The sequence below is a fragment of the Aphis gossypii genome, chromosome 2 (genome assembly GCF_020184175.1).
Source record: "Aphis gossypii isolate Hap1 chromosome 2, ASM2018417v2, whole genome shotgun sequence".
NCBI classification, from domain to species: domain Eukaryota; kingdom Metazoa; phylum Arthropoda; class Insecta; order Hemiptera; family Aphididae; genus Aphis; species Aphis gossypii.
The window spans coordinates 24,611,499-24,627,137 of NC_065531.1; the positions used below are offsets into that span (position 1 = coordinate 24,611,499).

At 28.5% G+C, this 15,639-nt stretch overlaps 1 protein-coding gene across 3 annotated transcripts in view; it reads left to right on the forward strand.

Annotated features, from left to right (window-relative positions):
- LOC114128648 (band 4.1-like protein 4) overlaps positions 1-15,639 on the forward strand; it is a 142,160-nt gene that overhangs the window by 102,914 nt on the left and 23,607 nt on the right. For all 3 annotated transcript variants that reach the window (XM_050202329.1, XM_050202327.1, XM_050202328.1), the window contains exons 7-11: positions 2,380-2,500; positions 2,626-2,713; positions 13,716-13,804; positions 13,895-13,958; positions 14,791-14,936. In XM_050202329.1, the coding sequence (XP_050058286.1) occupies positions 2,380-2,500; positions 2,626-2,713; positions 13,716-13,804; positions 13,895-13,958; positions 14,791-14,936 (508 nt within the window). The remainder of the gene's footprint in view (positions 1-2,379; positions 2,501-2,625; positions 2,714-13,715; positions 13,805-13,894; positions 13,959-14,790; positions 14,937-15,639) is intronic.

Here is a 15,639-nt window from a genome sequence, read left to right on the forward strand (position 1 = left end):
AATTGATTACTACCCATACTTAATTTCGTATATAAAAAAAAAAACTTAGTTATTTTTTATGTGAACGTCACGCATGTATACTATTACACATAAACGTAAATGATTAAAACCGTTAAAATATATATTATATTGTCATGCAATAATTACAATGGATAAATTCGTATTAAACAATTTACGGTAAAGTCTTAGATTAGGTATACTACCGGCAAATGCATACAGTACAAAATAATAAAATATAAATGTTGTAGATTTTACTCTACATAATATGCGATGTACATATTATTTTAAGGTCTCCAAGCTTCAAAAGAAACGTTACCGTATAATAATGTATCTATACTTTAGTCGAGATGGTACTTTGTGTCCAAAAAAAACATTTCGGACCTAAAATTCAGAAAGAAACAAGTGTCTCGCGTCAAAAGAAAAAAAATCATATCGTTTTTATACAATATTCTACCACGGATAAACATATATATGCTTTATATAACAGTTAGAAGACGTAGTAGAAGTAATGGTATATAATATACTCGTATTGCGGCCGAGATAAAATATATGATTTTGTTAAGGGGGTTGTTTATTCTGTTTGGTGGGTTTTTTTCTCCTTCTCTTCTTCTGCCCCTCGTTCGCGATGTAAATAGGAAGCAATAAAGATCGACCCGAGACCGCCCGATTTCGGCCATAAATATTGTGTAAATCTAGGTGCTTATTATTAGTGGAAAGAGCGGACGCGCGAGCGCTAATATATTATCTTTGCCCACGCGGGAGGCTGACGACTTTTGCGCCCAACTGCGGTCGACTTTTCAGTGGTTTCTTTTTTTTTAAAAAAAATATATATAATAATAATCATAAAAATCGCTTGTCTCCTGGTTTACGTAATCCGGTTGCGCATATAACGATGTATTATTATTACTTATTTTATGATATACGTTTGCCATTTGTTTTAATACATTATTGCTGATGTATACACTAGAAACGTTCGATCTTCGATAACGATGGAAAAACTATGTATTATTTATAATCATTTCAACACACAATGAACTTCAAGTCCGAACCAATGTTTCAAAAGTTCTTCTCGGCTGTCAACAATATTTTTATAATCAGTTTGTTCCGATTGGACTGCTGCTAAATCATATTATTCTGTTACTCGTATTGTTAATTAATTGACGGAAGCAGCAAACTGCCGAAATAATTATTTTAAGTTTATGTAGCAACACAGATTATAAAGATTTTAATACGCTCACTACAAGTCGTGTAAGATATTTCAGAAGTATACCTACACAAGATTGGTAAAGCATGACAATATTTCCACTTCCAATGTACGCCTCAATAATTATAATTTGTTTAACCCTGTCTAGTGCTGTATAAGAAATAATCATTTTGAAATTTGAAAAAAATTTACTCAACTTACTTTTGGAGAAAAGCGATGTTTCTTGTTTAAATATCATTTCTTGTACGTTTAAGAAGATTTTTTCAATACTTTAAAAACCAGAGAATAATTTAATTACGTAAACTATAATTGAAAAGCAATGAATTTTACATTCTACCGTCCAACTTAGCTTCTATACATGTATACTTTTCAATGTACATAAGGTCAGCGGTAGGTTGAGTCGTTTCTGCACATTGGCTGTCTCGGCCCATCTATTCACACTATTATAACTTACAAACAAAAATCCATATTATTGTAATACAATGTTGCCAAAAACTGAATAAAAAGCTATGTAACTAAAACCTACCATCCATAAATTTCACCGCAGACTGTTTTATCGCGTCTTTCGTATACGTTTTTATTACGGCTGCGAATATAATTAATAAAGTTTTGCTCACGATATAAAATATGAAGAACACATACCTAAAATGCACATCGTTTTTTATTTTAATTAAGTGATAGTGTACATAATAATAGCGTATTATATTGTAGTCTTATCTAAGACTGTGATATGCCACTAAGAAGATTTTGGAAATATTTATCTACTAGGAATACTTAAAAAAAACTTATAGTAGTATACATACTATAGCTAGAGAAACTATATTGTATTTTACATCAATTTAAAATTTTATTTTTACATTGATAGCTGTTTTTTTAATAATTGTAGGAACTTGAATAATTAGACTTATATAATATTATAATGTATCTAATACAATTTTTGAATTACCAAAAGTAGGTACTTCAATTCTCCTGGCATATTTTTGCGCATAAGTTAAATTAAATATTGAAACATAATATAAACAATCCAAATGACAATTATAATTTTAACTCTCAATTAACTGTCTTGGAATATTTCAAAGAATTTTCGTGTAGCTGACGGTATAATTATAATTATCATCTAAATACCTAATGTTTATTATGTTATTAATTTTAATAATGATGGTATTTTGTTACAGCCGAACTTGGAGATTTCGATCCTAGGCGACATACGTTCGGGTACGTGTCTGAATTCCGATTCGTGTCCAATCAGAACGCAGAACTTGAGAATCGAATCGGAGAAATACACAAAGAACTCACGTAAGTGCAGCACGCTATAATAAACGTTCCTCCACCCTCGCTGTGTGCGTTTACCTATTGCGTTTTTTTTTGTTTTCTATTTTATTTTTACTTTTTATGATTACTTAACGACAACCATTTTGTAGGGGTCAAGTGCCTGCAGTCGCCGAGCTGAATTTCTTGGATAAAGTCAAGTGGCTGGACATGTACGGCGTCGATCTTCACCCAGTACTGGTGAGTGCAGTTTAATATATTTCCTCCACGTACCACAGGGGTTAGGTACGCAGTATTTAAATAAAAACGCTGCAAAGTAGGTACCTATAACGTAAGACGAGAAAAACAATTATTTTTCATACGACTCTCCCTAGCGCGAGCGTGATATTCATAAATGTGTTGAATACCGCGTATTATATGCATCGCTTTGCTACGCCACACGAGTGGTGAACGCCGTGATTGTTGTAATATTATATAATACATATAATGTGTTCTCTCAAAACGTTATAATTATTGTGGTTTACGAGTTGTTGTAGCGTTTTACACGCGCGTAGATACCTGTCCATTTAATTAGTAACATTTTAAACAACAATGGACTTAGTTATATTAACCGATGAGATTCTTCAATACGTCTATACGTTATGTCAATGATAATTAATGACACTGTGAAAAAAATTTCATACGCAGAAAATTTTTGTAGTGACCGGGAAATCTAGTCGAGTAATGTGCATTGTATAGTGCACGTCAACAATAATACCGATTTACGAGATCCTTAAATTCACTGGGAATGTAAATCTCCGTCTAAGTTCGTTACTTTATGATAAATTATTATAACAGCCCACGCGAGAATGATTTATGTAATGAATCGTTTAAACCAACCAGCAAAATATGTTAAACCACGGCTTACGGCCTTCAAGACGTGATAGTACCTATTGCCGAGTACAGTTTTAAAAACGGAAAAAAATGGAATAACCAGTATACATATACAATGTAGGCTGTCTTTATTTATTGAGTAAATTTCAATTTCGATGTCTTACTTAAAGTAATCGCATAATATTCAACAAATTAAATAAAAATTAAAAATCAATCAATTTAATGACAGAAATTTGTAAATAATATACGTATTATGAATACATTACATTCTATAACACTTAACTATTCAAGGTTTAAGGGTAGTACGTGTGGCACAAGTTCTATTCCCATCATTTGATTGGTTTAACATTTTTCGGAATATTTGTATCTATTTAGTTTTATAAGTATAATAATAATATAGTTACGAATATTTAAATTAGTAAAACATTGAAAATTTTAAAAGTTTAAATTTAGCCTGCAATAATTATACTAGGGACCGCTCAAAATAATATATGTTCACGAAATTACGTAATTTTAGACAACCCCTGACTAACGGTTATCACAATAATTCTGTGCTGACACAGTGGGCCCACTGATATTCGGGGTAGGTTGAATCATTACATTATAATATATTATATGCAGTCAGCCCATAAAGCTTCAATTATTTCCTCGAGAGCTTTTACGGGGGAAATTTTTTTACGGTAGATACAAGCTTCGCAGTGTTTATGCCTTTGAACTTAAACAACCCTATTTTTTCCACGTTCCCGAACAAATTATAGAATTAAACCCGCGCTTCAGCAAATCGATCCTCATTCGTATATTCCTCTTACTCGCACCACCGTCCACCGTTTAGCTGCAGCTCTGGTCCACGCCTATAAAATCGTAATTGAAATAAATGCCAGTTGCATGTTTTTATTTAATTTAGTTTTTTACTACCTATGCGAATTCGATTTTTCGTTCCTGTTTCACGATTGCGAGTGCGCAAATAAATTTTATTGGTAACGATGTTGTTATTATTCGGTACTGAAATGCTTGCTTCCCACGCGCGGACACACACATACACACGATGTTGTTTCGGTATAATATTTATGGTGGTTGTCATTCAGTGGCCGTTTAATTTATATCAACAATTGCACACAATACATAAATAATTCCTACTTGTCACAACTGTATAGGTACATACGAATCTACTGGATGACCATGTACGGCTTACAAACAAATAATATCAGTATAATATTATTATTAAAAACATTTCCATACTGATTTTTACGATATTAAACGTTAAATACGTCCACGATTAACACTGTCCCACGCGCTGTCCTTAATGATACGCTCGTGAATACCGAATGATTCACCAAGAATGATGCTAATACCAACGTTTTAATTTAATAATAATTTATGTTTTCTAATTTTTAAGTATTTTTTATTATCACCATTTAAAGATTTTTGTACTTGGTAAGCGATATCATTTTTTTTTTTTTTTTTTTTAATTAAATTTCCCCTTTTTTAAGTTGTCTTAAATTATTCTTGAAAATGTTGATGTATCTAAATCGAATTTTCAACGATTGGTTTTTGAGTTATTTAATTGCTTGTACTAATTTTAATTAGTAGCTATCTACAATATGTTAAAATACGTTTCAATGATATGGAGGCAATTATCCTTTGTATGTTAAACATTTTCGTAACTTAAAAACTAATTATTAGAATTTTAACTTTTGATATTTTCTAAAAAATCATAATACGCTTAATATTCTAATGTTTAAGCGTTTATTTCTTATTTTAATAAAAAAATTGTGTTGTATATATTCACAGAAAAATCTTTAAATATTACAAAAATCTTAGTATTTAAAATTAATATAGTCTGAAAAATGCTCAGTTGATCTTTCCGTATATCATTAAATTATAATACATTATGTACGATTATAAACGTATATTTTATCATGAAATGTACCAACACTACGAACTTGTTAGCTTTGTGCAGGTTTATATTATCCAGTGTTTTACGTACTTACATAAATACTTTTGTACATATGCATTTCAGTAGTTTGACTACAAGTAAATCAAAAATATTATAATATTGTTAACGTTCAAACGAAATCGGAACAATAGAGAGACGCGATAGAGCGTGCGTAGGAAAGCTTCTATAATACGACATAATAATGTAATAGTGTATACACGCTATTGCTGCTGCTGTGTGTAGTTATAAAATATTATTTTAAATGCAAATTTTAATTTAAACAAAAAAAATCTGGTTTCTATAACATTATTATTATTTAAACATTTTGTTTTTATACGCATGATTATAATATTAGTCCGTTTATGCATTTATCGCGTTTTTATTTAAATTCCACATGTATAACGGTCTTATAATGACTCGAACAGAATTATTATTATTCTCCTCGGTTAGTATTATCGTATTATTATTATTATTATTATTGCCGCAGCGCGGTATCGCGACGAAAATAATATTATACGAAACCTTATTCATTATTATACTGCAGCTGGGCTGTGGTTCGTGGTTGCGTTTGTCATCGCTAATTTTATTTTGCATTCAAAAGAAATATGTTTATTTTGATTTTTTTTATTAAATAAAATAAAACACAAAAATATACAGCACAGTTGATTTCAAAAATGTTACGACGATGTCTACGATCGAATGGATGACTTGGCTTTTTAATCGGAACGGACTATACTTTCGTTCAAAGAGTAATAATTATACGCGTGCAGAATAATTATTGCATAAATTACGCTCAAGTACCGCGTGGAATGTTTAGGAAATAGAAGCAACAATGGTAATTTCGAACCTACAGACGGTGACCGACGAAATAAATCTCTGTCGTTTTCCAATATTTATGTATACGATATGCAACGGTACAACGCGGCCGCGGCGTAGGTACTTTAAAATGTATATTCGGCGTAAACTATATATTATTATAACGACGCGATTGAATCGAATTAAGAAAATTAATGCAGCAATGATAATAATATATTCCGAGAAATACATTACAATTTACAATCATTATTATTGTTGTAACTATTATCCGACGAGAGTCACTGTAAGTTGAGGCATACAACCTCACTCAAAGGCGCGATATTATTATTTACTAGGATAAAGGTCTGTACCAACGGTTATTATTCCTTAGAACGGACGAACGAAAAATAAATAAATTTCAACGTTTTGTTTCCACGTATGCAACTTTTGCACGTCATCGTTATGTAATATAAAATAAGCTACAGTTGAGGGTTCAGCCTAATCTATGTTTTGTGCAAACCGAACACGATATTTTAATAGCTACCTATATTAACTACGGTTAAGATTTTTGCTATGTAAAACATAACAAAAAAATGCCTTAAAGAAATATAATTTAAATCATTGATAATAATATTATAAAACTTAAAAAAATTTTTGTTGAAAATTGGATTTTGACGAGTTAAATAAAAATGATTAAACAAAAATCTATTTGTAATATTTAAAATTACATACAATCGGCGTTGTAGCGATTTGTAAAAGTCGTAAATAAAACGGCCTATCTATATATTTATAATACCTTATTCGCCTGAACGTGACTTTTGGGCTTTTTCCTGGTAAATTTGTAACAACAAAATACGCAATAAAAATAATATGACAACATAAAATATAATAAAATACAAATTCCAATTTTATATTTTTATTTTTAGATTATAATAGTTTTTACATTTTTATAAAATTTTATCATCTATTATAAAATATAAAAAAAGTGTACTTAAACTATAAAAAATGGCTTTAAAATTCTAAACTACATTTATAAAAATAAAAACGTTTTTTTTTTTTTTTTTTGATGTATGAAATAGATTTTGTGCTATTCAAATTCATTTTTTCAGTTAAAATTCCGAAAAATGTTATTCAAATTTAAATCCAAAGCTTAATAATAATATGTTTTTAATGTGTATATAATATAATTGTGGTAACATGCATAGTGAATTGTGAAAAAAACCCACTCGAGACGAACGTGAAAAACAAAACAAAATCGCTTTCTGTTATAGATAACCAGATCGTTTAATAATATTCAGTAATGTGCATTATCTATATAACTATAATTTCAGATATCTGTTTAAATAAAACGATTGTCTGAGATATTTTATTTAAATCATTTTTTTGTGACAAAATGTCAACTTTATTTTAGTATATTTATATATTATATTTGAGGAGATGTTAATATTTCCAACCTATGCCTATTGCCTATAATAGCTTATTTATTCTAATTAATTTTTATATTTTTGTAGTTTTATTATGTGTTTGGCTTAATATAGTATATAGTATGTTGTTTATTCTTTGTAACTATAGTTGGGTGAAATTTATACCTATAAGTTACCTTTATAAGTTAAAATAACTTATAAATAATATACCTATTATTATACTTTTAGAATAACTTCTGTTATTTTACAAATGCAAATCTTCAACTATCTATAACTATCTATAGGTATAATGAATTATCTGTTATCTTATTTGGATATTGTTTGGTGTATCTTTATACTTAACTGGACTAATAACTATAATATTATTTGCATATATACTATATCGTTATATGTAAGCCACGGCGGGTATATGCACATACTTATGAACTAAATTACTTGTTCAATGGCAGTCGTTTATATTGATTTCGGACAATCGGTTAGGTCAACGTACCTACAGTGACATCAAAACGAGTCACGCATAAAATGAAGTTCTGAAAACAAATTGAAAAATTGCATCTGTAAAAACTGTGAGTGCTCCTGAAGTATGAAGGACCTATCTTTTTTACTTTTACGACGTTATAAAACCATAAGTGGACCGACCGGTGTACAGTATGGTCGTATATTAGCGTCATGTGTTAATTATATTTTCTTTGATGGTAAACATTTCTATAATAACTACAAATGGGAGAGATACTTGAAAAAATACTTATAAAATTATAACCAATGTTTACCTTTAAATACAAGATATATTCACTATTTAAAGTAAATTAGTTTTTGTTACAAATTCAAAAATAATTTTAAAAAAAATATTGGCAGAGTAAACAAGTCAAAAAAAATATAACCCACTATTTTAAATTATTGAAAAAAATATAATATACAAAATAAAATGATAAATAATAAAATACACTTGTAATGTAAAAATAATAATGTCTATGATAAATTATAAATAACATTTAAATTTTGATCTTTTTCTTTTTATACTCTCTATCACGAAAAATATCGTTTAGTCCCTTAAAATTTGTTATAAAAAAAATTTCACTGTATATACAATATACATAATTGTTCCTTTGAGATTTTGTGCAATGTGATCTCAGTACCTATATAATATTTTTAGCAACCAGTGCCTGAAGTTTGGTGAAATATTAATTCCTACTACATATATAATAGGTAAAGTCACTACGGATTCGAGTAAAACGTAATGTTTGGTGCGTAATCGATTTTCCGATTGACTTTTTACTTGGGGTTTCACCGGGTTTGTATCGTTATTGTTTCGTTTGCTATCCGTTTTGGTTTTCAAATTTAACTCATTGCCGGTTGGTTGGGTTCGATCGTTATATTATACATCGTCTGAACCAATAATAATAAAACACCATTACGCCAAACGAAAGTTTAAAGCACTGTTTTTAAACCGTAATAATATTATACAGTAGCTGTGTACTTTTTTATAATTTGTGTTTTTTCGTCACAATTCAACAGCGTTCAAAAGTGTATTTAACTTTAAAAAGTGTAGAGCTAATATAAAGAAAATTATTAATTTAGAAAAAGTTGGATAATATTTTTTAATTACTACCTGGGTCACATGTCATAGTGACTGTATAATTTTCAACTTTTTAAATAATAATATATAGGTTTTTTTTGTTAAAAATGGTTAGGTACTCAGTATTACCTACACGTTAGTGTCAATTACATTATCATATAAAATAATTTGATAATTAACAAGTTTTATTATTTACAATTATTATGATATTGTATTATTTAAACTAAATTAACTTGTTAATTTAAATAGTAGAAATAGTTCAAAGAAAATGAAATGCTTAACTAGTTATGTCCGCACTCTGCATAATATTATATAAAATGTCATACCTATATCTTCTATTAAATGTATAATTGCATTTGCATATTATTATTAGATGAGATTCGGGATAATTATTAGTTATATTAAGTTTTAAAATATCTTTTAATTGTGTATAAAATGTTTTCATTCTATGATCGTATATGGTATTTAATATTGTACGTCTTTAAAAATATAATATATACATGGACACGTGGCCGTTATTTGATATAATTCTTTAAATCAATACAGAAAAAAAACATAAAACGTAATAAATTAAATGAATTGGCCTACAAATTGCTAACGAGATTTAAATCGGGGTTGCGTAACAATGATCGATAACATTAAAATCTATTAAGGGTAATATAATACATAACGGGGGTCGCACTGCGCGCGTGATAAGCCGTAAGTAAACTTTGTTGGGATTCGTTTCACCGTACTTATTATTATAATATTAAATTATATTAACGAATGTTAAAACCGTATTGTATCATTATTGTAATATTATTGTATGAATTTTTTTTTAGATTTATTTAAGATATGGGCGTATGTTGAGTTTTATTTCAGAGGTCTGATAAAAATAATAAATAACACATAGATGGTATACATTTTCGAAAGAAATATAATTACATGTTTTCATCGTTATGATAATATAATAACGAACAATTAGTAATATCACATTTATTTAAATACCTAGGTGGCTAGGTACTTAAAATTCTAACCTAAAATTGATATCACTCATAATTTTAAATATACAGTTTTATGTGTAACTTTGTTGCTGAAAATGTAAAACATTTTATAATTTTACTACAATATAAATTGTAATAATAATATTCTGAAAATGTATACAATGCCATTAATAAGTCATAACATACACAAACAAAGTAATATAATTTTCTAAATTATTTTATTAAACGTAAAGCTGAATTTAAATAAACGAATAGCGCTACTAGAAACAGTAAAAAAATGCTCACTAAAATGATAAAACACAATTTTTAAGATTTTTTATTATTGGAAAAATATTAGAGACTTGTTACCTATAAGTTTAAACAGTTGAGTATTTGATTATACATTATTGCCTGTTAAATCATTGATATTTATTTATTTGAAGAGATAATATGTAATACCAATGCGCATATAAAATAATTGATTTAAAAATATATTGCTAGACATTTCAAAAAGGAAGGGCTGCCGTTTTTCAGACATTCTAATAAATACGCTTCGCCATTACGACAAACGCTACTTTAAATAATGTCTATTGTAATTGTATTTAATTTGGCTTACGTATATAAAACGCCAAATAAAAATTGCTAAATATTAATTACTATTATCGTATTACGATGGACAGTAAGTGTATTTGATAATGAGCTTCATCAATCAACCGGTGGTGCAGTGGTTGAGTCTGTGTGTGTCCATATTACCGGCGCAGACAGACCACCAAAATTCATTCACTTTCTAACTAGAGTCACGCGTCACAGTTACTCGTTAATCAATCGATTTTGTTTTGTTTTTTTTTTTATAATGAACGATTTGACAAGTGGTTTTGGACCGACAGACGTGGTCGTTATTTTTTACATCTCGCTCGAGCATACGACGATTTAGCTCACATAACTATATTGATATATTATATATTAAAAATATAAATACTGTCATCGGTGCCCCCGCAACGCGTGATGTAACGATATCATATTATGTTGTGAGCAGATATAAAAATTAAAAATCGTATTGATGTAATGTGAACCCACATAATATAATATTATAGGTAGTAGTATTATTATTAGTATTACAGCAGTGGGCGCATTGAATTTATATGCCCGTGATTTTTTTAAAAAAAAACAATATAATCTATAACATGCAACTCAAGAATTCATATTTCAATCGTTACGTTTTAGAAAAATTATGTATTTCATAATTGAATAGTTCCCAACAATATTCCTGTGACGTTATTATTAAAATATTATATAAGTATTGTATTTAAAGCAATAAGAAATTGTTAAATATGTGTTTAGTTTTCTTAAAGAATAAACTAATACACACATCTGAACGAAGTTTAATAACATTTATTAACATATTGCTATTTCAACATTTTTAATACATCACTTATGAATAAAATAAATTATAAAATACTCATAATTTATTATGTATAAACATTTTGAATAATTTAATTTATACTCAAATTGACATATTCCTTTAATGTACAGTAATCTCTGTATTTATTGAAATTTATAAATTTTAAACTATAGATAACGCAATCTTATTATCTTATCAATTCTTTGTTAATCATTAATTTTCTTTTTGTTCAATACTGATTATATTGATATTAAGCTACAGTGTTAGCGACATAATATTATTATGTATAGATACCGTCAGATACCGGATTAATAAAATTATTCCAGCGGGATTTTAACAACAATATTAACAAACAAATTCAACCTACTCTATGAAAATGTTTAATTCGAACCAATTGCTGTTCATAATCTAATTGAATTACGCAATGATAATGATGAAATACAATTTTTTTCAATGAAAGTTTATTTTACATTTTATAATACAATATAACATAATATTTTCTGTTATGTATATAAAACTAAAAAAATTATTTTATCAGAGTATAACGTCCGCCGGCCAACTTTTTTGTTTGTTTTACATTTAATATGATACACGTAGAGAGTCAAATTGTTTTTTTTTTTTTAATAATTTATTATTCATGCAAAAGAGCTCTAACAGTTTTAGTATTGGTATATATAAATTAAATTAAATTTATATTTCCAAGATAACGATATAGTTAATATAAATCAATCGCGTTGAATAGTGATTATTTAACAAAACTATATTTGTTTTCTACAGTAGATTTAATAAGAATAACTAATTCAGCTGAATAATAGATACTTACACTATAATATGCGTAGGATTTTTTGCAATAATAATCTATATTAATTTTATGTAAATCATATATTGGCCATTTATTATTATTATTATTGTATATGTAGCTTATAAAAAAAATATCCTAAACGTTTTCATCATCTAATTCATAATATTATTACCATGGTGAAATAAACATAGTAATTTAAAATTTGTTACCAATCTAAAATAAGTATTTAATTTGATAAATTAATCTGTGCCGTTTTTAATATATTTTTATTAATTTTAATATATTATATAAAATATATAATATATCAATAATAATAAATAATTATTTTTATTATTATAACACTTTGATTCGTTGATGCATTTGGGTGTCGTAATAACATGTACTTTGATATTATTATTACGATCGTGATAATCTGTAGGTCATATTCCAAATTGAAAAAAGTTACTCTACTCTGCCTACATTTTTATATTTTTTAATTTTATACACTAGTCCATTATTATTATATATCTTGACCGGCAATTATAATATTTTGATTGGATTTTTCGTACGAAAACGCTTCATTGGTAACAAAACAGCTTAAAGTCACTGTGCAGTTGGTATTTAAATTACGAGTATACGAGTATTTCGCATGTATATGACGAGTATTAATTATCATATATATATTTTTTTTTGTTTTAAAAATATACCAATTACATTTCCGTAGGATGGTGATTGATTGATTGCTATTTTTCTCGGAAAATGATTTCGATTCGTATTCCCTACGATTAAAATAATAAAAATAATATACTTGTCCTTTGTGCTAGACGCTAATATATATTATTGTAGTGTTCGTCGGAAATGACTGCGAGTTATGTAGTTGCTAGAGTTTCCATCGTTCGAGTGTGTATATCTATATACCTACCGTTCTCATACATTGTAAGCATTTTAAAATATTGTATATCGTATGAAGATATAAATAAATTGAAATTTAGTTTTTAAGCGAACAAATTGAACCGTTATTTGTATTCCAACGTTCGTTTTTGATGTTCGAATAAACGTAATTTGTTCATTTTTGTTACGCAAATAACATCACAGTAGAGCTGAGTATATTATGTACAATGCATGTATAAAGAATGAAAATACACAACATAAATGAGTTATAATATATATGAATACATAAATGTACGCGTATTTGGCTTTAGTATTTGTAGCCTTGTAGGTACATAATATAACATATTATTATTATCGTTTCATTCGTTTCTTTCTCGGAAGAGTTTCGAACCATTCATTCATACATATAAAATTGTATTAAAATGATAATAGACGTAACATTATACTTGTACAATTCAATAAAAAATATCAAATGTACAATTTTTAATAATAATGTTATTCGTGAATTATTACGGTTAACCGATTTTTATACAATCACATCTTCTAAAAGGTATAAATGTATAAGTTATACAGATTGTTAATATTAATATTGATTTCCGCAGGGTGAAGACAACGTCGAATATTATTTGGGTTTGACGCCGACCGGAGTGATTGTGCTCCGGAACAAAAATATCGTCGCTAATTATTACTGGTGAGTGATCTGCCGCTGTAATATTATATATACATATTACTTTGTTATAGTTTTGTCATAATTTTAATTATTACTGATGCGTGTTTTCAGGCCCAGGATTACCAAGATCTTCAGCAAAGGAAAATATTTCATGCTTAGAGTGTGCGACAAAAACGTAAGTACACATAAACGTTTACGTCTAGTTTATGGCGCTTTAATAATTTATTATTATTAATTAAATAGTATATAGTATATAGTCTGTCCGAACCGAGAAATCGTTTCGACCAGATTAACTTAGTAAGAAGACATCACAACACACAGTTAATATTGTAATAAAGTCAAAGTGTAGAGTATTATTATAGTTTTTAAATAAAGATAATTCAATGAATTCATCTAACTCTCTGTGGGATCGTTAGTAGCTGTCTAGACTCAAGAAGCGAGGGTACCAAGTATCAACCAACTAACTGTAACAACTTTTCTTTTTATTTCTCTTTTTGATTATTTAACACATCTCGCACTGGTGGTAGTTCGGTTTTTATTAAAGGAAACTCAGTGACTACCATAGGTCCCAATGACGCGCAATATCTCTAATTGAATAGGTTATTTTATAGAACTTATGAATTGCATTTTTTTACAGAATTAATTTATTAAACTAATACTTAATTAGATTTAATACTATTTACTTGTATCCACTCTGTGTTGTAATGTTATTCCTTCTCGTGCTGCATACTATGGGTACTAGGTCTTTCACACTTGACCAGCGCTGATACTTTTTTCTTGGTTCCCCGTGGCATGATAATATACACTCGTGGAATAAGTCCCAGAGCAGGTCATAGTTTCACAATATATTAATATTGTAAATCTTAAAATATTATATTGTTATACGATACACTGGCAGAACCGAGGAAACATTTCGTCCAGATTAGCATAATATTTTAATTATTGGAGCGCGCATTTAATAATAATAATAATAATAATAATAATAATGGTAATGACGATATTTGCAGAACGACGAGAATACTTACGGGTTTGAAACACCCTCGAGGCCGGCGTGTAAACATCTGTACAAGTGCAGCATGGAACATCATTCATTCTTCAGACTTGTCCAAGTGTCGCCCAACCCTCCGGACGTCATAAGCACTCGATTTAGCAGGTTTGAAAATGCGCGCAACGAGAGAATATTATATTATTCAATTACATTAATTGCGTTACGCCGTACCACATATATATACACATTACATATACGTGATATTTTATTATTATTATATGTGTATACTGTACATCATAATAGAATGTAGTTGTGTTGTAGCCGTCGTACGCCGCGATACACCGCACTTATAATACTGCACATACTACTGTGTTATTATGACGATGGAGAAAACTAAATATCATAAACGCGTTTTCATATTATAATAATACGCGATATCGTACGCAATTTTTTTCTTTAGTCTTAAAAAAAAAATCGTTTTGTTGGCACGCAATTTAAATATCCTGCTTAAAATGCACGCATAATAAACATTATATTATTATGTATGTGGTAGTCGGTCAGGGCTCGTGGTATATAAAGCCATCTGCAACGAGCTATCTGGATGAACAAACGGCGGTTTTTCGTTTTTCATGCTATTATAATTGTTCAGATTTTTCCCGCCCGAAGATATTTCTAAAGAAATAAATTCTCTAGTCGTACAGCGAGTAGATATATAGTTACTTCTCGCCATCATTGCACGCCATATAATGTATGTACAATATCTCCACCCCATCTCCCAGCACTATACATATCCTATTATGATATACATATTACCTACTCGTATAATTATTACTGCCACTATACACTATTATTACGCCAAGACTTATAT